This window comes from Argopecten irradians, chromosome 2, assembly GCF_041381155.1.
Source record: "Argopecten irradians isolate NY chromosome 2, Ai_NY, whole genome shotgun sequence".
NCBI classification, from domain to species: Eukaryota; Metazoa; Mollusca; class Bivalvia; order Pectinida; family Pectinidae; genus Argopecten; species Argopecten irradians.
Window position 1 is genome coordinate 43,521,357 of NC_091135.1, and position 24,923 is coordinate 43,546,279.

The 24,923-nt window shown below is 33.1% G+C and overlaps 3 protein-coding genes across 3 annotated transcripts; 2 read left to right on the forward strand and 1 right to left on the reverse strand.

Annotated features, from left to right (window-relative positions):
* The first annotated feature begins 2,463 nt into the window (after positions 1-2,463).
* LOC138315607 (kynurenine formamidase-like) lies at positions 2,464-9,529 on the forward strand. The gene is made up of 12 exons (XM_069256748.1): positions 2,464-2,803; positions 3,640-3,696; positions 4,458-4,551; positions 4,843-4,947; positions 5,462-5,510; positions 5,991-6,076; positions 6,332-6,410; positions 6,806-6,909; positions 7,142-7,220; positions 7,363-7,498; positions 8,889-8,981; positions 9,389-9,529. Exons 2-12 carry the CDS (start codon positions 3,652-3,654, stop codon positions 9,419-9,421), a joined length of 903 nt encoding a protein of 300 aa, XP_069112849.1. The 5' UTR covers positions 2,464-2,803; positions 3,640-3,651; the 3' UTR covers positions 9,422-9,529.
* A 2,888-nt stretch (positions 9,530-12,417) lies between these two features.
* On the reverse strand, positions 12,418-13,756 carry LOC138315608 (mitochondrial inner membrane protease subunit 2-like). The gene has a single exon (XM_069256749.1). The coding sequence runs from the start codon at positions 13,590-13,592 to the stop codon at positions 13,095-13,097; it is 498 nt and encodes a 165-aa protein (XP_069112850.1). The 5' UTR covers positions 13,593-13,756; the 3' UTR covers positions 12,418-13,094.
* Positions 13,757-13,952: 196 nt separating this feature from the next.
* On the forward strand, positions 13,953-24,728 carry LOC138315609 (homocysteine-responsive endoplasmic reticulum-resident ubiquitin-like domain member 2 protein). Its single transcript, XM_069256751.1, has 8 exons — positions 13,953-14,450; positions 15,168-15,251; positions 15,493-15,570; positions 15,918-16,066; positions 16,523-16,705; positions 18,619-18,930; positions 19,369-19,495; positions 20,460-24,728. The coding sequence occupies exons 1-8, from the start codon at positions 14,310-14,312 to the stop codon at positions 20,634-20,636; spliced, it is 1,251 nt and encodes a 416-aa protein (XP_069112852.1). The 5' UTR covers positions 13,953-14,309; the 3' UTR covers positions 20,637-24,728.
* The last annotated feature ends 195 nt before the right edge of the window (positions 24,729-24,923 follow it).

A 24,923-nucleotide genomic window follows, 5' to 3' on the forward strand; every position in this document is an offset into this window, starting at 1 on the left:
TGTTCTTCATTGTGTCTCCGTCCCCCTAGAGATCCTTCTCCATCAACGTCCAACCATATATCTCACCGTATACTGGTATCTCTATGTAACCTTTTTAAGTACATGTATCTATATATTTGTTATCAGAAAGATAATAAAATATTGTATCAAAGATAACATTGAATGGCCCGTGAGAATAATTTGAATTTGAAAAAAGTTCGATTTATGAGAATGTGTGTGTCTGAATGTTAAAGTTATGTTTAAATATCATATATGTTTTGAAAATCTTTAAAAAATCAGAAATTCAAAATATGTTAACTTGTTATCCTTTATACTACGTGTCGGTCATGAACGTTCACATCTATAATATTGACTTGTGTAGCCTTATTACTAGGATAATGATATAATAGCACTATCAATATTCAATAGATAATACGTACTTAGTAACAATACATATCTTATCTACAGTAGTAACAGTTGAGACGAGATAACCTCACGTTGAACACAGTGCTAATGCGAGGGGAATTTGGGAACCTGTTCCGCTCTTTTAAATAGGCATAAAAGGCATATAAAATTTTAATAAGAATATGGTGTAAAGTATAGCCAATTAAGAAGTCATAGGGGAAGGACACATCGATCCCAAGAATTATATTTATCCTGTATATTCATTTTCAATTTCAACAATATTTTATTGACATTATATACATCAAAAGGATCGGACATCAGGCTACGCCTATTTAAGTCCTCTTCAGTTCATATTTTTAAGTACAAATATAAATTCATTCTGCATTCATTAATATATATATATATATATATATATATACATATAAATTGAACAGTACAGTAAAAAGTAATTACTAGGTAAAGGAGGATAACTCCAATTTTATTTTTAATAGTAAATGTTTTGATACAAGTTTAATTATTTGGAATTCAAATTCCTTACGATTTTAGTTTTCGAATAGGGATAAGAACCATGCTCATTTATTGACAGCCTAACATACATACACACCATGAGATATTTGGTCATAAAGTCCCTGTGCTTATGCACACTGACCCATCCCCTTGGAATCTGTATGACAGTCTGACAACAACTAAGCATTTTATCTTTCGTTGTATATGAAAAAAAACCATTTGGTAGGAGATTGAATGCAATTTTTTCATACAATTGGAGTTAACCAACATTTATGGTTCTAATATGTATATTGTTTAATCATTCAATTAGATAATTATTATAGTATAATAGATTCTCAATGTTCAATAATCCGTATACATCCAGCCCGGATAGTTTAGAGTAAGTTAGAAATAAATATCAACATGTAGATTAGTTAAATTGCATCGCTAAATAGTATTTTGACTGTCAAGTAATCAGATATAGGTACTTGTTACTTGGTTTCTGCTTAGAGGGCTATGATACATGTATATTAATATACAAGTTTATCAGAAGTCAAATCTTTGAGTATGGCGGATTAATTCAGTCACGCATTGTAAAATATCTTTGTTAATATCATTATTGCAAAATTTACAACCATATAATAGTGTTTCAATGTGTAAATGCTTATGATTATCCGGTAAACCTAAGTTCTGTATTCCCTGTATAAGAACTGCTCTCTGTTCATAGAAGTGCCACAGTCAAAGAAAACTTGATATGAATTTTCATTAATATAATAACAGGAACAGGCTGGAGATTCTCTTAAATGGTCGTAATAAAGATCAGAGTTTAAATTACTTGCTTGGTTTCGTAGTTGGCACAGAATAATGTTCTATTTACGGTCGCCATGATATGTAAAAATATCAAACATTTCTGTAGTTGGAATATCATTTTCTATTTTCATACTTTTTTAAAATTGTTCTTATGAGATATTAAAAATGAGTTCTGTATCTGTTTGATAAATTTTCTTAGCATTAAGAGAATAAAGCTGTTGGGAGTATAATTCAGTTCTACAGAGGGGGGATTAAATAGCGACTATTCGTTAATGTGTAAGTAGTGTTATTATTATCATTAAATAATGGTTCAATCAAATTAGTAAGACATCTAGGGGATTCATTGTTTACAATTTTAAACATCAATATTGATTTATGGAGTCTCCGTCTGAATGCTAGTGAATCAAGTCCAACTTCAGCATAAAGTTTATTGTGCGATGTACCTCTTCTCAGGCCTGTTATAATTCTTATTGCTTCTATCTGTACAGATTATAATAAGTCTTTATCCTGTTTTGTACAATTATCCCAAATGACATCACAATATTTCAAAACAGGACGTATAAATATTTATTTTAAATGCTTTTTCTATCTACATTGTGTTTAAGTATTCTTAAAATATTAAGTTCTTTTAGAGGCCTGGGTATAAATATTATTGATATGCTTGGACCATTCACCATCACTACTGAAATTTTATAATACCTTTATTATTTGTATAGCCTTAATTATCGCATACAACCAAAATGCTAAATGATTTCTAAATATATTAAAAAATAGATTTCAATGATAATGTTCTACATTTCTTTAAACGTGAAATCCTGGTAATGTTGGGAATCACAGGTAAAATGCAGGTAAGGAAGCAGACTATATAACTGCTATCTCAACATACCAGTAGTGGCTGAACGGTGTCATATCTGAGACATCTGCGACAATACTAAGTGTGTATTTGAGACACGACCAAGTGGGTCATGTTTATGACAGAATGAACAAATGGACAGAATATATCATTGTCTACAGAGGACACCATCCTTCATCTGAAGTGAACCTGATGTTCTGTCGCCGGTGTCAAGTTTGACGTCAGACATTGTCTTATTTCATTCGGCTGTGGCAGTATACAAACGGACGGGTAAGTGTTAACTATACCATTATCATAGTGTACTGAAACGTACATCTTCGATTTAAGATTTAAAATACTTTGCTTGTTAAATGTTAATTATCATGTGTTCAACGCTGTTAAATTATTCAAATTTACCTGGTTAAGGTTTTGGTGTAAGTGTGAACAACTTGTTATCCATAACAGCTGATATTAATTTCTACATTAATATAGGTTTGTAAGTCTTGCTTTTGGTATGGACAAATATTTAAAGGATGAAAAGTTTGGAGAATTTCAAGATGGCTTATTTGCCAGTTTGGATTTTGCATTAGAATAGACATTGGTTTCCGCCTTGGTTTACATAGGTTCTTATGATTATATGTTATTGATATGGGCATTCATTTTAGGAGCAAAACACCGGATTTTGAAAATTTCAAAAGGCCCAATTTGTAAACTTCTTCTTGCAAAATAATATCTTACTTCTTTAATGGCTTCCAGAGGCGAGCTTTGCATTTATTGTATTACGAACCAGAGGTGTTTTTTGTTGTATATTACGATCTTTAACTAAGATATTAAACAAAGATCCTTTTCTATAAAGCTGAGGCACAAAGATATTTAGTTAGGACAAAGAATATTGCTGTGAATTGCATCACTTATTATAGATATCAAGTCTAAAGTGTGTTCTTTTTTCTCCAAAAAATCGCGATATTTGTCCTGGTAAAATAACTGGTAAATATAAGCAGAAGTAGATGGATGCTAAAATTCGTTTAATGTTCTAGATATAATTGATGTAATCAACTATTGTCCTACAATGTTGAGCCCTCTATCTGATGATATTGTTTGATTTTATTGTTATATTTTCTGTTTAGTAACACAGAGACATGACATCCGAATGGGACGAAACCTTTATGCAACAAACGAGGAAGGTTTGATTTCCGCATTGTTTAACGTGAATTAAGTGAAGCTGCGCATAAAAAAATATTCAGACTGTGTATCTGTCATTATCTCCTATTATTTAAACACAAAATAACTTTGAAACATAATTCTTTCTTGAAAAATCATCCTCTTTATCTTATGGGTTACTATCACTGTCGTAATATCCACCCATGCAATGTTTCAAAGCAAAACTGATTACAATTCAGAAGAAAAACAACTTATCAATCATAGGCCTGCAGTGACATCCTTTGAAGACTATATAGAGAGGGACGTTCGACTTAAAAGTCACACAATCAAACACAGTGTATCATCATCCAATTCTTTTGATTACATTAAAAGACCAAACAATTTATCTATGATCGCACACGTGCAGAGCCTTTAGTTTGCTATGAAATAGTGCAGGGATGGATATCACGAGTGATAGTAACCCATATAATGTCCATATAGAGGATGACAAAGACGGGTCTCGTATAATCATGTCCTATTTAGAATTTTATCAAATTAATTCAACAGCGATAACTCAGAACTAGCCATTAATGATTTGTTTTTATAGACGACAAAGAAGCCCTCTGTGCTTCAATTCCTCTTTTTTTACTATTCTAAATATCCTGTACTAATTGTTTTCTTTACAATAGTTTTATGGGGACTCCTTTACTGCTGTACGGGTACATACAGCTTCAAAAGAGCTCATAGATCATAAATAGATTGATTATGAAAACTACATTCTATAAGGGAATATTTTGTCCCTCAGGAGCGCGAGTTACAATACTCTCCTTCCAAATGGTTCACCAGGATCAGTCCACCGGCCGCATTCGTGGAACACCACATCAGTTTACTTACAAAAGGTGATGCTATTTATATATCACATCATTCAAATACTGTACCATAGGGAAAAACATACTATGGTATTATTTGATACCATGCATTATTTGTGGTAAGCAATGCCGAATTACGATGGAGAACAATATTGAGGTTCTGGCCAACATTCGTATGTTGTAAATTATATTCTTATTTTGTCGCAAACAATTTCTGTGCAACAAACCTAACCTGGTGAAGTTATCGTCAACTTTAAGATAAAGTAAAGTGTTAAGCCAATTCTTGTTACATTTAAAATGCCTGTTATACTGATTAACCAGGAAGTGAACAAGCCAAACAAAGCTTGGAGTGTGCTCTAAATATATCATATGGCGACAAACCTCTGGAGAAATTAGACATATTCGGCGGACAGACATTACCAGCAGGTAGGCAGGCCAATGGCGCTTTAAGGTTAGGGTAATAAAAGGAGAAGATCAGGAATTCTAACATACAATGCTTACTATTAAACAAACTAATATCAACAATGCTAACTATTAAACAAACTAATATCAACAATGCTAACTATTAAACAAACTAATATCAACAATGCTTACTATTAAACAAACTAATATCAGTAACAAATTTAACTTATACAATGCTTGCGCTTAAAGTATTCATTATTGATGAAATTACATCAATATATCAAGACAATAAAAAATAAACAATATCGATATCAGGTTTTTTCTTATCTGCCTATATCAGTAATTATGTTTGTGAATACATCTACTCTACTCTCTTCGTTTTTTTAAATAAAACAGTTTAAAGCTTCGATAATATCCCCTTTCAAAATAAAGTGTATATCACATAATTCTTACACATTTGAGTAATCGCGTTTAATTAATGTGCTTGAGAATTCACGGTTTTCTCTATAATGATATGCATTCTTCATCGACCACACAGGTGCACCCATCCTATGTTATCTACACGGAGGTGACTGGGCTATGATGGGGTAGGTACAATTACATTTACACACCAGAAATCAGTTACCTTGATCATTATGTGAAAACTTGATTTAAAATCAAAATTCATTTATACTAGGCTGATGAGATTTTTCCGTGCAAAAAGGAAATATATCTAGTTATTATTCGAGAAAACTACAAATGGTCTAAATTATTCTTAATGAAACAATCAATATTCAAGAATGATATATTATGTATGAAATATGTAAGTACATGTATATCATAATAAATTAGCATACAAGATAGTGAAAGGTACCTTTGGGCCAGCTGTATATTTTTGAAGATATTATGCTGATGGCACAATTTAACATCCTTCATTTAATGTAAATATATTTTGAAGTATTGCAGTGTAGATAAAAACCTAATTCGTAATTGCATTTGTATTCTTTTGACGGAGTTAAATACATAAATTATTATAATGACAATAATGATAAAAGTATTAACAGGTAATATTTTTATTCCCTCTGCAGGAGAGAAGTGTCTAGTTTCATGGCGCCCCCTCTGATGAGCGCTGGAATCATAGTGATTGTGATTGGATACCACAAGGCACCGGAAGGTAGGAACAAGATTCTTCATAGAATCTATTCAGTTTCTCAATGTCGAAAATATACTTAAAAAAAAACACAGTTGTGTTTTTACAAAAGTGCTAGCAAAAAGAGCGAAAAAATAGATATTCGTAAAGATACGTCAACCATTGAAAACTTTATTAGTTTCTTCATTGTTGATAGAATATGACAGATACAATGTATTGATACAGATAATGAAATAATTCTCAATTGCTACTTTGTTAACTGGGCATATTCAATTTTAGTGGACATGCCAGAAATCGTATGCGAGGTGAAGAAGGCCATGTCTTATATTTTGAAATGGGCGAATAATCGTGGATCACGGTAAGTTAAATTTTGAACAGATACTGATTGTTTGTGTTGGTTGTGAGCGTACGTAATTGAGAAATTTCAATGCTGAAAGTTCCATTAACATTCCAAAAAATTTTTTTCTTTATTTTGTGCTCACACTAAGTACAATTGCTTCAAAAGGTAAACTATATATTTAGTTACTGCTCTTTATAGACTTCAGTTATTGAAGTTTTCAGTTTCCAAATAAAAAAAAATGTTAAATGTCAATAGAATACATTTGATTGATGCTGTAACTCCTCTCAAAATCATAACATTTGCGGTACAATGTATACGCTTTTAGATGATATACTCCTTCATGGATTACATGTAATGCGTGAGTTATTGTATTATGAGTATCATATCACGTTTTATGTTACCTTGGTGGCCAGATCTGTGTATGTTGGGGGTCACTGTGCCGGAGGACACCTGGCTGCTATGATGCTGAGTGTTGATTGGACAAAAGAATTAGGTGTATCCAAGGACTTACTTAAAGGTATATGATTTAAAACGTTTTTCTTTATTTTTTTTATTATCTTATTTTCTATTTTTGTATATTTGCGGTTATTACTAAGTCTTTATTTTTGCGTTTTATTTTTCATATCAGCTGCAGTTTCAAAAGGATTTTTTTCACTAGCATGAGTTTTCCATTTAGCATTTCTTATTATTGCGTACCTACATTGTTTTTTATGTCATGAGATATTTACTTACATACTTTTACATACCAGGTGCAGTTCTGGTAGCGGGTGTGTTCGACCTCCGTCCATTAGTAGATACCTACATCGGCGACCCACTAAAACTAACAAGGTACAGATTCTTGACATTATGACAAAATAAGCAGCAACAGTAGGCAACGTCTCGTTTGGAAAGATATTAAAGCATAAGCGTAGTTTTGTTCTTATGTTTTGTATAGCATATTACACTATCTAATTTTTGTTCGTATTTCAAGAGATGTGGCCTGGGAGTGTAGCCCATGTAGACACGTGGACGCCATAGCTTCTCTTAGTAGACACAGGAAGTTAATGGCCGTGATGGGTGAAAATGACACACCAGCATTCAGACAGCAAAGTATCCAATTTGTCGAGGTAACTATTCGAAAACAGAAAACATTACAGATAAATAAAATAAAAATAAGATAAAATAAAAACACCCTTAATCGAATAAAAAGGTGCCAGTATGAGATAAAACATAGAAAAGAGCGGAGTCATGTAGTCCGGAAAGGTACGCGTCCTCATGATTAGCAGCATCCGACATTCAAATGTAGGTTAAAAAACACTCCTTAGAAAAAGAATCGGGAACAAAATGTTAAAGCATGTTATAATGAGTTCTGTATAGGAGAAACACTTACTTAAAACATGGCAATCTGATGTACAATGCTAACTATAGCTATTGTGTAACTAATCGACACCCATCTTTGACACTAGACAATGTCAGCATAGTAACTGTTGTAATATGTCTACTCTGGCCGTGCATGCATTGCATGAAATTTTCATGAAATTCCATACCAATGTTTTTACCAAAGAATTTTGTCGTGAGTTTGAATTCTCTTCATTCTGAGTGGAGCTGTACAAGAGGCAACATGGCAGACAGTGCAGATCAGATCTTTACGAAGTCAAACTATCTAAAATGATTATCAAATTTTTAGAATGGATTCTAAAGGAAACTACATTGAAATTCATTGAAAACGGCAAAGTGATGAAAAGAATGCTTAAAATTTCAAATTAGTTCAGTAGGCTTTGTGTGATTCTTGGATAAGGAATTATACCGAAATTATTCAATTTGGAAAACGTGGATTTATGTGTTACGTGTATGTATTCAAGAAATGAAGCAATTAACAGTGAAATTATTGGGAAATAAACCGAAAGCATTCATTCAATATTCAAACAAGGAAAGTACACATATCTATCTAAAATTAAAACATTATTGTAGGAATGTCTGTGCTATCGAAATACTAAGGAGTCTTGATTTTCAACACAAGGAGTAATTTTATGCGTTGTGGTTGATGTGATTGGATTTATTCCGATGTCCAAGAATCAATATATAAAACAGAAAATATGTAATAATATGTATTATTGAAGTTTTCTATTACATTTATGTTGAATTTGATTACATTTATTTGTTATTTATCTGTCCAATTTTACAATGCTGCATGTAGTGTCACTCTCTACCTTTCATTGTACAGTTTACCTGGAACTGTAGATTAGTTGAAACTAATCTACAGCTACAGGTAAACTAATGAACAGTGAAAGGTGTACTAATCTACAGACAGAACAAGTACTTGAACAATAGTCTAAATAAGGTACTGGGGACAACAAAAGATGACATCATAGCCATGTTTTAAGTGTGTATAAATACTATTCTGAACTCTGCGTGTGGCCTTTGTATTCTTTGAGTAGTTATCAATTTCATTGCTTTGTCGTAGATCAGATTTTAACGCATATGTCTATTGATTATACACATAACATCGTGTTGTAGGCCTTGAAGAAAAGGGGCGTACCTGTACAAGTCAAGGACTTTGAAGAATACGACCATTTCCAAATCAATGAAAATTCCTGGTCCGAATACAAGGTACTGTTCAAAGAACTATCAATGTCGTTATCAACACACATCACATCAGGGAGAGGGTTTATATAGGCATAGCCTGCTGCTCAATACCTTTTAAATCAAATGATTTAATACAATATTTTGAAACACACATTCTGTAACCCTGATAGCATCAAAATCTAACAAATTCTTTAACATCTTTTTAACATCTAATTTCATGCCAAATATTAGGGCGGAAGTGAAACATTTTTCATGTTTGGATTACTATTTCTTATAACTAATTTTAGAAAAAAAAGTGAACCCTCTTAAAAAGTTGATATTCAATATTTCATATTCAAAATCGTGTTCTTAAATTCGATAAATGAGTATTCCCTTTATACAATTACGCCGCAAACTTTCGGTTTAATGACTTTGTTTTACGTCTGTTTCAGGGAATCGCCAACATGATTCTCAGTAAAGATTGAAACCTACACGGAATGGTCAAAATGTTTTATATCGTTAAATATCATATCGATTCACGAGTATCTAATATTTAATTTTGTGTTCAAATAAAAATATTGATATACATTTTATTTTGTCTATATATTGTAAAATCATTATTGTTGGATATAGTGTAATATTGGAGCATAACATCATTAACAAGATATGAGCATGTAAATATAGACATATGGGTCTAAATAATTTACGTGTACGTATTCTTGTTTCTTCATATTGATATATGTATCAATGTGTGAAATACTTGTCTTAAACAGTTAAAACATTTTATTTCTGTAACTTTGAATATGGATTATCTATAAAAAAAATATTTCTTTAGCTTTGAATATGGACTTTCTATAAAAAATCTTATTTCTGTAGCTTTGGATATGGACTATCTATAAAAACATTACAAAAAGATTATGCCTCCTTTACAAAAAATGACACGAGTCTTATAATAAATTGCTGTTACATAGATATCGCTAATGGCCATTCTATTTTACTAAATTCTATTTTACTACCAGTTATTCTAAATAGACTTCCTATTCTTCTTATAAACATTATCACATTATATTTATCCAAAATTCTAATCGTACATTAAAATTGCATTCTCGCAATGACACATCAGAGTTTATAAAAGAACAGTCGTCGTTCATGCTAACAAGAAGCGGAACGACTAGTTAAAGTAGTACCAGTACCTTTATGCTGGCCCATGGGCGCCAAGCAAGAGCATAAACTTCAAAATTTACAGAATTTCGTGTCTGCAACTTACTTGTGGTATACACAAGGGAGCAGCATTCATTCAGTCCATGGATTGACACTCGTACTCCCTTTTTAATCGCTAACAAAAACTATCTCTTTCTAATGCTACGGTGATACCACCTCATGATTCTCCGGACATGGTGCTTTCCATATACATACTGTCTGATTCGAAGCCGTTACCTGCCATCAAATGTACATTGGAACTTACCCAGACGATAGCCCAGTGAGTGGTCACCCATTCAAGATCTGTCCAAGTTCGACAATTGCTAACTTCGGCGGATAAGACGCAGACCCATTAGCTTTTCAGAAGTGGGGAACACTCAAGGAAAGGCCAAAACGGAGAAACTCAACAGTATCTTATCATCAGTGTAACATCATTGGAAAGCCATTATTTGCTTATATGGATATATAGTAATATTTGCATAAACGTATACATAATTTACCTCGTGTTCCGTTGGGTTTATCATCTCATACTAAACAAAGTTAGAGGTTAATCCTTAAACAATGACGACATATTGCTAATACGGTACCAGAACCAGAACCAAATTGTGTTTTCAGTGACCGTGCATTAGAGCTTTCGTAAATCTTATGAAAAGTATTTACACAAACTGAGAATTTGGCACAACTTAAAAAGAGTTTCAAAATGATACGGTCTAACAAAGCCACTGTCGGTAGCTCAACTTTAAAGGTGACAAGGTTCATTGACATTCAGTTTTTTTTTTTTTTTTTTTTTTTTTTTGGATCTTCAATAATCGAGTTACTTGACATTGGTTAAAACTCAACTAGGTAAAAATTTACGGATATACACCAAAGACCAAAACTAGGGCTAATTTTCACGACAAAATGTTAGGATTTCTGGTTCATGATTAGTATAGACTAACTACCACAGGGACCTGGCACGATTTTTTTTAAACCAACAGTATACATATGTTTATATTATAGTATCACAGGCGTCTGCTTCTGGTTTGATAAAAAATATAATAACCTATCCCTACTACATAGTAGGGGTAGGACATTGTATTTTTCCAAAACCAGATGCAGACGCCTGTGATAGTATCAAGGGTATGAACTCGGCAGTAGAGAAAAACGGACCTATTTTTTTTTAAAAGCGTGATTATTTTAATAAATGAGTTCTATACAACATTGACGGATATCTTACCTTAAAGAGAAATAATTTATCTTTCCATTGAGTGCTTGGTGAACAAATTTCGCCAAGTATTTACGAAGTTATGGCTTGATGAATCGGGAAATTTACGAAAAATATGCTAGGTAGACATTTCCCTGACCGGTCGAAATGTCGTCTCGGCTCTAATGGGCACCTCAAAAAAACAAGCCAAAATCACAAAATCTGCGCTTGTGGTGGTAAACAGTACCCATAACTGTGTCCATCCACAATTTCCTTTGGAGGTGTCATGACCCGTACTTTGTAGAAACCCCATTTAAACATCGTGTAGCTCACTTTCTTTAACCGTCACCGCCATGTTCATTTGTTCTTCGGAACGCTTCTCGAGTTTACCCACAAGCACAACATTACATAATTTGCATAATGTAGTCATGATATGTAAAGACTAGAAGCGTTCCGAGAGAAAAATGAACATGGCGGTGACGGTTAAAGTAAGTGAGCTACACGATGTTTAAATGGAGTTTCTACAAAGTACAGGTCATGACACCTCCAAAGGAGATTGTGGATTTTTATCCTATACTCTTGTTTCTTATAATGTTGCACATACACTTATTTTGGTAAAACCATGCACACATACACACGAGGACAGCCTTACAAGTAATATTGGCTTTACCTCAGATCTGTTTTTAACAAGCAATTAAAAACATCATTTTAAGGTACACATAAAGAAATCTTATTAGTTTACTTTATAACTCTCAGGTCTATAAGCCTTAGATAGTAAGTCCAATTTGAATTATGTAAGTTGGACAGAGGAGTCACCAGCAGGCAACAGTCTGGGAGTACTGGTATAAGGTACAGTTGACCTAGATGGTGCTGTGTATTATATAACACTCTGTGTATTCTACCAATCAGAAGGCAGTCTTCCCATGACTACTGATGGGTCCAAAGGAATATTATTCAATAAATAGTGAATTTATGAATGGAAGTTTATGAATGAAATGGTTCAAGAGGTTCAAGAAACCCTACAAATCAATAGTAAACCAAATAGCAATAATACAACGCTACATGCGTTGTATTAAAAATAATTCACAATAGTTTGATGAGGCTTTCAAACAATATTTTAATGACAAGTGATTACAGTAGTTTTGTCTGCGATGCACAGCACTTTTGAAGAGATAGCTGTGTTGTAAATGTCATGTTCTAACAAATGGATCTGAAATTGAAGACATTCCATATTTTTCAAACATCATTCATTCTTCTTATTACTGTTTATAGTAACGTAATAAAACCATCCACAGTAGATACAACGTATGACTAGATTTGAAATGATCCATACAATCCAAAAAAGGCCTATATATAAGGACAAATATCTATATCTCTAATGAAGATGATATGGATAAAATACAAAGTAATATGATCTATATTTTATGTGTCACAGAATGCTGATGAAATTATCATGTGTGCAAAGTTCAATGTTTGCCCAAACTTGCATTGGCTACCCTAATTAACAGTTATTATGTCACAGACATAGACAGTCCGTGTAGTGTGCATTGTCAAAACAATGCATGGCAATCTCTCATCTTGGTGACCCTCATCCTCTTTAGAAAAATCATGCACGGTACATGTACAATTGAGTACTGGATATATTATATACGATATAGTACAACTGGAAATGACACTTTTACATAAAAAACATGTCAATGTACATCCTTATGTCTATCATGTGAGTTGACGTCATATCTTTTCACGACTGCATAATGTGTAGGAATATTCATTATTCAATGACTGTAACAAGGACAAACTCGGTCGTGTGAAAGTGGAGTCACAGGTAACTTCTGCCATCGATTCGGCGGCCACACAATGCGAGTTGCACGTCCATTGACCAATGCTAAAGGAACAGGTCCGAAACTGTTACTATCCAAACTCGTCCTGTAGTCACCTTCAACCCATATATGACCCCGGGGAATTTTCACGCGTTTCTTCTTGTCTCTGGTCCAAATGCTGTCTCCTTCCAAAGCAACAATCCTCTTGATCAACTTGACACCTTTATCGGTTGGTGAAAGTAGAGATACTATTTCGCCCCTCTCAAATGAATAGCCCCTCACTTTCCACTTATTAAGACACACATAGTCCGAATATTTTGAAAACGATGGGTTTAAACAAGGTTCCATCGAATTTCCTCGAACCTCTGCAACATAGGCGATTGTGTTCAGGAAAGTCACTGTAGCTGGCACTACGAAAGTCACTGTTCCGACGACAATTTTCATCCAATTCATTGTCCCTTTTTCAGGCGAAAAGATTCTACATAAATCTTCACAATTCCATCAATTTGATGTAACCGTTAATCTGTTTCAAAGCTGTTATAGACTTCAGTAATGTCTGTTGCACGATGAACTTGAACTCCAGCAACAACACATAACGTTAAAGTACGGATTATAAATGCGAGTTGTCGCCCCTACAGTGTCGTGAAACTTTATAGTTCTAGAAAATATATTTAAATTATATTTATTTTCATGATCATTTAGAATATAATTCACACTTTATAGACTTTATAAAAAATAAAGTGTTGTTCTTTTTATTGTGAGGACAAAGAAATGCACATTTTCGCGTCGATTTAAACCAATCAGATTACGACAACTCCTTGTTCCGTGTCCAAATCGTGACGTCATCATTCAGTGTTTTGGTTTGGGTGTCATTCTGGCATTCAATAACCATTTTCGGGTATTTTAAAAGAAACCAGACCTATCACTATCTTCAGAGAAGCTGAATACACGAAATTCAGACCCCGTAACAAGCTTCAAGGACTGGTAAATGTATTATACAACCGTGTCACCAACGATTAGAAGATTTCATCACAACACAGTTTCGTTTTCAGCTTTTGATGTCGTGTTGTTAAAATATTTTGAGAAGAATCTACTTGTAGAAATTGATTATTTGTTTGCATTCAGACATCAACAGAACAAGATTGAGACCTAGATATTGTTTGTGTAAAAATGGACTTGGGTGATAGCCCTATAACTTTAGTTATAAAAGCTCCAAACCAAAGACTTGAAGATCAGACTGTGGAATGCATGTTAGGATGGACTGTAAGGAAGCTGAAGAAACACCTAGAAAATGTCTATCCTAGTAAACCAGTAAGTATTAAAAAAAAACAGGGTTTTGTGATCACGGCAATCTATACTCAAATACAATGTAGGTTTATAGCAAAGCTAATATTATCATATCATCATAAGAATTAATGTACATGTACACATGTAACGTTAATTCCTACTGTTATACTGTAATATTTATTTTACTTCTTTTTCATTTGGACTAACAGGTAATTTCTCAGAGATATATTTCTAGCCTCTATTATGTTAAAAGCATTATGCCATACATTTTCTGTGTAAACCAATATGATTTTTAGATACAGCATGTTAAAATCTTCCTTCGGAAAGCAATGGAAAACTTTTAACGTCATCATATACCATCAAAATCAGCCAAAAAACAAATCTAACCAATTTTGCCGGCATCCTAGAGTGATCTTTGATGACCGTAATATATATTACGGTCACCAGTGTGTGCACGGTAACTGTACAATCTGTGTTGCTGTGAAACCATGAATATTTATAAAAACAACAAATATTTATGTAAATGTATAATTGTCAACTATATTGCTTCATCATCTAACCACGATAAACTTGAGATGAATATTAATTTCTATATATCTATGAAACAATATCAAAGCTCCAATCCACTAAAGAAAGTGCACACAAATATTTTGCTATGAGACAGAATTTCAAGTCTGGAATATTAACTCATCAATTTAACACATTAGTTTATATCCAATGGTTGTTTATTCTTTTAAACAGAAAGAAACTCAACAGAAGTTGATATATTCAGGCAAGCTTCTACCAGATGATGCCACCTTAAAAGATGTGCTGAGACAGCCACAGGTAATTTGATATAACAAGACTTCTGATACCATAATTATGAGACCATGTAATTTAAGTATAGTCTTTAATTTAGAATGCATTTGATTTCATTAAAAGACTATAGCTATAGCATGGGTTGGTGCATGTAGAGGAAAAATAAAATACATGTACATATATATTTATATAACTTCAACATTAATTGTTTTCATTAGTATCATTTTATACCTCATTAATTATTTATGATATGATAATTATTTTGCAGGGCTGTTCCTCCCAACATACAGTCCATCTTGTGTGTTCAACAGGGCTTGATTTTAACACTACAAATCTTCTTGAAAAGGTAAGCTGTTAGGTTCCATTACATCTGTATGAAGAATGAAGATCCACATCAAATTTTCTGTAGTCTGTACATTGATAATGTAAAATAATGAAGACAAGTCATTGTGGGCAAATCATCTGAAAACATTGTGATACAGAATTATAATTATCAATTTATTCTGAAAGTAAGTTTGACTTGGCAAATAAATCAGGACTCCTTAATTTCCTGGAAATGTTCTCAATAGTGTTATGTTTAAGAAGTATATATTTTTGAAAGAGTAGGTTAACCAATGATTGATGGAACTTAATTATGCATGTGTTGTTATACATACCTTAAAATCTGGTTCTATATACTTTCTCTGTTAACAGCCTACTGGGAAATCATACCATATGTCCGATCCCAGTTATAACTTACCCACACAGACAAATGTGATACCCACAACAACATCTACGACAGAAGGTCTACGTCACAGGGGTCATAGCAGCACAGAAACAGCAACACCTGGGGTGTCACAAGGGTATACAACTTTTCAATTGTTTAAGTCATAGGTTAATTAATTGTCAAGAGCAGAAAAATATTTCCACCAATTTTTTAGGACAAAGTATTGTATTTAGCTGTAAATGACATCACAGCGAATTATAGATTTAAATGTAATAGAAGTTTTCTTAACCATATTAAGACTAGTATGGAGGTCTTTGGTGTCTAATATACCCCAGAGACAATAATTAAATTGCATCAATTAATATGCTTTATTATGTATTTGTATGGTACAGAGTTGTGTGCACTTGCTGGTAGGTATTGTTTTCAAAGCGTAACATCATATTTTCAAAGTTTTCTGAGAGAAAACATTGTGAGTTTCATTCACAAAAAGTTAATGTCACAATGGATACCTACCCAGAAGGGAGATAACTCTGTAGTATGCAGAGACAGAATACTTTAACTTGAAGTAAATTTCCTGTCTTGGTTATTTTAGTGGGATGCCCCAAGCAAACTTACAAATGCCACAAATGCCCCATATGCCTCAGATGCCTCAGATGCAGCAAATGGCCCAGATGATGATGCCTCCTGGTGCTGAGGCTTTCTATACACCAGAACAGATGATGATGATGATGCAGAACTACTACTATCAGATGGCTACAGCACAGTACATGCAATAGTAAGTCATCCGTGTTCTAACTGTAAATCATGTTACATAATGATATATCAGGCCCCATCTTTTGTTCAAATGAATAAGTCAAAGATATTTGCAAGAAAAAAATTAAATTGCTTAGAAATCATCTATTTCGAATCCTTGGTCCAAGGTGCAAAGTGAACTATATTTTATTTACTCCATGGTGGGCCACATTTTCTGCGACTTCATGGACATTATGATTGATCATTTGATTGGTTCCCACTAGGAGTTTGAGGAAGAAATCTTAAACAATCAAAGGTAGTGATTAGAGATGCTCCACCGCCGACAGAGCATAAATGATATTCATTATTTGAACAATAATTGGTGTTCAATCGTGTTTATGTAGGTCTAATTAACACAAAAATAATATATATTTTTTTCATTTTGCCTTTGGTGCATGCGCAAACAGTACTTTATTCCATATACCGTATTTTTGCGCGTATAGTGCGCACCCGCGTATAGTGCGCAGGTACGTTTTTGAGTTTCATTTTGGAAAAAAAAAATTATTAACCAAAAAAATCTCAGTTTTTGTATCTTCGTTCACAACATTTTGCATTGCCTCCAAGCACTTTTGAAGAACAAAATCAAACGGTTCTTATTGTTTATCAGTGCTTAAAACAACCTTCTGTTCATTAAAATTAACTGGCGAGAGGAGTTTGACACGATGATTGACACTTTGTTTACACAACGGCAGGCCTAGTTAGCTTGTGAATTGCCGGTGACACTATAATGAGGATATCAACAACGATGATTTTACAATCAAATAATTAACCATACCTTGTGTTATTTCAAGTGGTATCAATCAAGTCTATTGTGTATCTGTTCGGCATTTAGATTTAATCATTGTCCAAGATATTAGCTGGAAAGCCGACTGAGTAGGCCAATCAACCACAGGTGGCCGCCATATTTGATTACTGACTGCACGCTTCCGTATTCTCAATTATTTCAATTAGTATTGAAATCAGGATGATATCTTACAGAACCATTTCAAAAGATAGTAATAAGAGTAAATTTTACAGTCATACCATCATTTATAGTGCCGATTGGTCAGTGTTAATGTAGGAAGGTTTTAGTTTCGTATTTAATTTGCTGGCTCTGCATGTGGGATTACACTCACTTCCGTAAACATTTGCAAGTTCAAAAGTTTTCACATGCTGGAGAAACTTATTTATAAGGTAATCTGTCTAATGTGACGAATTAATTACACACTTATACATCGTTTCAAGCTCCAGGCTATATTCATTTAGCCATTTAGATTTGGAGATACCTTACTGAAGATTCACGATCGTAACATGAACCCGGTCATGAACACACGTGCTCTCAATACGGATTTTCAAGGAATTAAAGATAAAAATTTCAAGAGATGTTTTCCTTTTATATTGAATATATGCATTGACCATTGACTTAAAGATCCAAGTATTTAATCATAATGATTTCACGACAACGTGTACAAAATGTTACTGCATAGCTCGGACCTGCCGGTCGGTGATCATAACCCAGGACCTGGCCATGCCTTGTACCTGCGTATAGTGCGCACCCCCAACATTTCACTTGATAAATTATGAAAAAAAGTGCGCACTATACGCGCAAAAATACGGTAGGATATAGTGCGTCAGAATTTTTTCGGGATGCAATTAATTATTTTTTATATTTTTAACTTGACGTAAAATTAGAAGCTCAAACTTTTCAATGGAGGTAATGGTGTAAAGTAAGAAATTTTTGTAACTGAAGAAAAATACTAAATCGCTTGCACCTGTTTTTGATAGTGAAAAAATACCATTTGTCGGCGGTGGAGCATCTTTAAACATATATGTATGTATACTTCTAGTATACTACTTTGTATCCAGGGTAAATTAGAAAAATCTATAAATCATTTTATGATATTTATTTGTAAACAGCTACCAGACAGGCGTCTACCCTACACCTCCCAACACACCTACAACACCAGTAGAGGATACACCACCCAATCAGGTTGACCCTAACAATCAGGCTCCAGTCAATGGAGGTGAAGCTAATGCAAATAACTTGGTGATGAATGCCCAGGGTGGAATGATGGCTGCAGATGATGACGATGATGATTTCGGACAGCGAGACTGGCTAGACTATGTCCATACCTTCGCTCGCTTTGCTGTACTCATCAGCATCGTCTACTTCTACTCAAACTTCACACGTTTCTTAGTTGTGTTTGCATTCTTTTTCCTTATCTATTTGTAAGTTGACTTTTTAAAAATTATCACAAGAAAATTATAATGCCCATAGAGCAATTAATTTTGTTAGACAAAATTTCGGTTAAATACATTCAGATTTCATTTTCACATTTTTTTTTCACACTTTTTTACTTTCTGTTGTCCTTGGGGTTATAGGTTTAAATGGATGTACATTTTAATCAAAAAGTGCATTGAAATTCTGATTTAAATTATATATAGGAAATAAACCAGTTCTAATGAAAGTTGTGATAGTTAGTTTGGCCTACCAAATACTGTACATTATAGCATATACAAGGTACAAATCAATGCTACAACCATACTTTCTGGCCCAATATTGTAAAGAAATATCCAAAGAGCCTTTGTCTTATTGATTACATCATTAATTTTCCGTATCAAGTATGTTTTATAATCCTTTAAAATAGTTGTCTTATTCTGTTTCAGATATCAGACTGGCTGGTTCCAGCTTGCTAGAAGAGTTCCAGAAAATCGACAGGAAGCAAACGTCCAACAACAAGATCAGCCTCCAGTAGAACAACAAGAGGAACAACAACAACAACAACAACAACAGGTTAGCTGTATAGTCTTATTGGGATAGAGAACCCCATCTGCTTGATACTTTAAAGCAGGATATATGATTGAATTTCCTATATGAAATGTTCTGACAATTGACCAATCGCCAGGTGGTATATAGCTTCACCTCATGCTCGCAAACGCACATGTACCTATTCAATGTCAGAGCAAACATCGTAGCATACACAATACAAAATGTAAAATCACATGCAGTTTGATTGACAGCTGGCGATCAGTCAATTAAATACTATTTCCTTGATTTCACTTTTTCAAGTGCAGAAAAAGTATTTGATACTTTGATACTTAGAAAAAAACCCATAACTTGCAGAAACTTACTTTAATACTTTGAGAAAAACCATAACTTACAGAAGCTATAATATTTTGGTTTATCAGTATCTAATGTTTAAATAATACACAGTCTTTTAATGTACTTATAAGGGAAATTGATCCCATTTTGCAAATTTGAAATACAGAGAGAGTGAATAAGGTCAGTAATTTGATAGACCTGAATGTATTTTTGCAAAGCAAGAAATTTGATTTAGCCTTGACTTTAAAGATGCTCCACCGCCGACAGAGCATAAATGATGTTAATCATTTGAACAATAATTGGTGTTTAATCGTGTATATATATGTCTAATTAACACAAAAAAAATTATATAAAATAATTATTTCGCCTTTGGTGCATGCGCACAGTCAGTACTTCATTCCATAAAGGATATAGTGTCACAGAATTTTTTCGGGATGCAATTAATTATTTTTCATATTTTTAACTTGAAGTAAAATTAGAAGCTCAAACTTTTCAATGGTGGGAATGGTGTAAAGTAAGTTACTTTTGTAACTGGAGAAAAATACTAAATCGTCTGATCTTGTTTTTTATTGTGAAAAAATACCATTTGTCAGCGGTGGAGCATCTTTAAAGTATACTGATATTTCCATATTAACAATTTGATATATTTACACAGGCCAATCAGGAAACAGACGAGGTACCTACAGGGGAGGCACAGACAGAAGAGGAACAGCAAGCCCCGGCTGAACTGCCTCCTCCACAGCCAAGTGTCCTAGCTATCATCTGGTGCTTTATATCTACATTCTTTACGTCCTTAATACCACAGCCGCCTCAAGCTGTCAACGCAAATTAATCAACTTGTTCTTTAATTCACCCAAAAACGGCATTTTTTTGTGTGTCACATGAGGAACACTTTGTGAAATAGCATTTGCTAGACTGTGAAAATAGTTCCTCTGATTGATTTAAATATAAAGGGCCGGTTTAAGATGGACATCCCTGGAAACTCTTAAATAACACTACATACATTTTAAACATGATCTAACAATATTTGAGATGAAATTTTAGAGAGTGTTTTCAACACAAAACCAAATTCCAGTAATCCTTATTATAATTCTAGTAATCCTTAATGTGATGACAAATTTCTACACACAGAATGGTGATCAAGAAAAGATCTGCTTATTTTTCATCACTGATGATCTTAATTCACATTATTGTGACATTGTACAAACTGCTACAGGCAATTTTAGTTTCTGTATGTATCTACTCAATGCTCTAATGAGCATACCAAAGTACTAAACCCCCACACTTATTAAACACCTACAGTACATCAATAACACATGGCATATACATAATACACTGCTTATTTCTAATTAATCATATTGTCATTTGTATGAATGATAATTAGCCAAATTATATTAGATGACATCTGTAATGCCCAAATATATCTGTATCTTTCTGTGGTTGTATGAAAGTTTAATGTTTGTCGGCTTTTGTTTTTGTCTTCCAATATTCAGAAATTTTCCCTATTTTTGTTGTTATCATATTATTTTCACTTTGTTTTTGCTTATTGTTTAAAAAGAGATATGTTTATAAAGTTTTATATATTTTAATTTGATTATCTAGCTATTACTTTTATAAAAAGCTAGAAACTATATGTTTAAGATGAAATTGAGGCATTCTGCAGGTATTGTCATAATTCGTTATCCTCAGTGCAAAATATTTTTTTTTTTTTTTTTTAAAGATTTTGGTACTTATGCATCTTCTAAAACAAAAGAATTTGACCATTTTCACCTGAAATTTCATAATGAACTGTGTTAGCTGGTCTTGAAATTATAAGAATTCAAATGTGAACTTTGGGGCTGAATTGATATTTATGAAAAGTATGTTAAACAAGATTTACTGAGCTTTCCAGTTATTACTTTTAATCTAGTACCTTCACATTTGTCCTTCTTGCTGGGATACAAACTGATTTATTTTATGAGATGTAGTTAGAAAGGATGGGTGTTTCAGTGTGTTATGTGTTGTGAACTTATCAAAGGACAGTACAGTTTATAATGGCACAAGTCCTTAAATAGGTTCTGGTACCTATTATACATAGTTTTGCATTTCTATGTGATCAGAAAATTAATAACTATAGGCATTTTCAGATGAAAATGAATGAAAGTTGCCACAATCTCTCATATAACCTGGAGTCCAAGTGCAGAGCTCAAGTTTTAATACCCACTCATGGTTTGGAAAGAAAACAAAAACTTGCTATCTGTGATAGTAAAAAAATCTCTTTAGTCAGTTAATTAGTAATTGTTGTATTTTGTGATTTATATAAATAGTTTTTTGTTAGTGAGAGAGAATGAGTGAGATGTAAAAGTTAGTCATGTTAATTTTCATCACAGTTTATGTTTATTCTTTATCATTCAAGTATCTACAACCCACTAATTTGTGAAGCGTGAACTGTAAACAACTTTATATCACGTTGTAAACGAATCAATTCTGATCAATCACATAATATTCATTAAGCTAGATAGGTTATACACATCTTACACTGGCTGGGGGAGGCATCACAGGTTCATTGTTACGCCCATGCTTTGTATGTTAACTGAACATTTGGGGATGTCTCATTTTAGAGACTTTTGTAAATGTAATGTGTATAATGCTAAAATGTTAGTGTGGTAGGTACATTACCTACATACCATTGAAAATCAGTGGAGGTAAAACTGATAGTAGCTTTATTGTCATTTTGGTTTATATAGTAAAGGAAGTTTATTTCAGTTACCTCCCTTTGATGCATGACTTTTGTCAGCAGGCACCACAGGGGTGTCAAGAAATGGTGTCTAAAACACCTTAGGATTTGAGATAGTATATTGATATGAATCATATTGCACAAGTGCTCGCTGGTTTAGGGTCATTTCGGTTTTTTTCAGAACACCAGAAGAGCTTGGTATAGATTTCCAATCAACATCTAGTATATATAAACATAACATACATGTGTAAATGGGATGTGAGTTGATAATCCATACTAAGCCGTTATAGGTAACACAAGGTTTCTATTGGTCATATATCATCATTATTCACTATACATCTGTTGTTTTCTGGGTTTATCGCCTCTGAGTGTTGTAGCATTACAATCATTTCATTGTGATAAATTTTTCCTTATTTATACTCGGACACAATATATTAATTCTCGTAATCCGGAAATCTATGGAAGGGGAAGTCATTCCTTGGATTGGGAATGTCTCTAATTAGGATAATGTAATTCCATGTTCTACGTTCTTTGTACAGTGCTTTCCCACTGCCAAAACACAAAACAGTCGATAGGGCTTGTTTTAATCAGATTTTTAGAATGTGAACAAAATGGTAATTGTTGAGATTAAAATCATGTATTTGCTGAAGAGTTATAGAATGAAATGTTTGTTCATAATCTCTAAAATTCAGAAACAAAGTTGATTGACAGACTGTGATCATTTTTGTGAGTTATGTTGTGTAGAAATCCAATTGTGTGCTCTCGTACAATCTATGTTTTTCAGCAAAATGTTTCAGTGTTCCCAAAGAGTGGTGAAGGGATATATATTATATGTGAACATGGTTTACTTTTTTCAACACATTTATTTGTCAGGCACTTGAATATGAAACAATTTTAGCCAATCTAAACTTACATCACATTGGATAAAACATTATGTGTGATTGTTTTTTTAGTGGAAACTTGAGATTTTTTCATATTATGAGTCAATTGTATTGTTAATCTGTTCACTTATGTCTCCAAATTTTCATGATGTTGTTTGAAAAAAATTTCCCATGAAATTTTAAATGTAAGTGTGATTACTAATACTAGTATTAATAGCATGGGTAATACATGTCGATTCCACTACCGGTCTGTCAAATCATTTTTCTTGATGCCGAGTTATCTGCCCTTGTGGGTGCCATTTGCTTGTTAGAAATAGTTATTATTTAAGATGTTTCTGTCTTTATCGGTATATGGATATCCCCTAGTTTGCTTACACAAGCAAGCAAGAGCAGACAACTCTGCATAAGAAAAATATCAATCTACCAGGTGTTATCGTTCCTTACACAGAAAACTCCTGGTGAGATCGGAGATAAAAATTAATTGTTGCAATGGGGTTAAATATTTTTTCTTCTTTTAAGGAAATCCTCATAAGTAAAAGGTGTATTTCAAAACTTAGTTCTTATCTAATTTTCGTAGATGTACCCAGCTGTTCTATACCACTACAATACAATACCACTGTCCTATATTAAATCCATAATTTTTTACACCGAGTTGATACAAATTTTTGTTTGAGAGATTACAGTTATTTACAATGTTGTCTCTTTTCACTGTTTTATAAACATAGTGATTGAATTAATATAGAAATCTATAATTATATGTGTTGATGAAAATACAGGTTATTTTCCTCATATTTTATGCAATACAATGTATTTAAGCACAGAGATTGAGGGTTTTAGTGATATGGGAGAATATGTTGCTAAAATCTGCAAACTGATTCAGACTGAATATTATAACTGATTTTTTTTTTAAATCATTCTCTATACAATTATACTTCATTCATTGTATAGACTTTGTCATATCATATAAAACAGGCAAAAATTTGCTAAAAATTAGAAGTAAAGCAAGTTATTTTCATTTTTCAAAAATATCTGCCTATATTGTTTTCATTGCACCTTAGTCAATAAGTTCCAAATCAACTTAGACAATGAGAAAAGTATTTTTTGTTAGGAATGATCTTCCTCTTGATTTTGAGAATCGGGCCACCTGACCTTTTTCCAGAAGCTTTAATTCTCCATTTATCGTCTGAAGGTGTCTGAAGTAGACGATGTCTGTAGGATCATGTTTTTAAATCCACTTACAGAAATCCATTTGTGTACTTGTGCTGAGCACACTAAGTTTGTCATTGTTGACTCTATATAGACTGATTAAATCTATATTGGTAAAGAGTTTATTGTCTGCATATCTTGTTTCATTTAGCATCATCTCAGCAAATAAATTTTCAGCTGCTTCCCAATAAGAAAGAGAATCCAGGGTCATAACAGTAGGCAAGTAGCAAGTTTAGGTAAAAGACAAATATGTTTATTCAGTTAATTGACCTTTACCTACTTGAACTACTGCAATGGCCAAAAGTGATAAACAGAT

Excerpts from the sequence above, each read along its gene's own strand:
- LOC138315607 (XM_069256748.1), top strand. The coding sequence starts at position 3,652 with ATGACATCCGAATGGGACGAAACCTTTATGCAACAAACGAGGAAG. Across the intron at positions 4,552-4,842 it reads CATCAGTTTACTTACAAAAG|GAAGTGAACAAGCCAAACAA; the intron begins GTGATGCTATTT and ends CTGATTAACCAG. Across the intron at positions 7,221-7,362 it reads GACCCACTAAAACTAACAAG|AGATGTGGCCTGGGAGTGTA; the intron begins GTACAGATTCTT and ends TCGTATTTCAAG.
- LOC138315608 (XM_069256749.1), bottom strand. The coding sequence starts at position 13,592 with ATGAATTGGATGAAAATTGTCGTCGGAACAGTGACTTTCGTAGTGCCA.
- LOC138315609 (XM_069256751.1), top strand. The coding sequence starts at position 14,310 with ATGGACTTGGGTGATAGCCCTATAACTTTAGTTATAAAAGCTCCAAAC. Across the intron at positions 15,571-15,917 it reads CTACAAATCTTCTTGAAAAG|CCTACTGGGAAATCATACCA; the intron begins GTAAGCTGTTAG and ends CTCTGTTAACAG. Across the intron at positions 16,706-18,618 it reads ACAGCACAGTACATGCAATA|CTACCAGACAGGCGTCTACC; the intron begins GTAAGTCATCCG and ends ATTTGTAAACAG.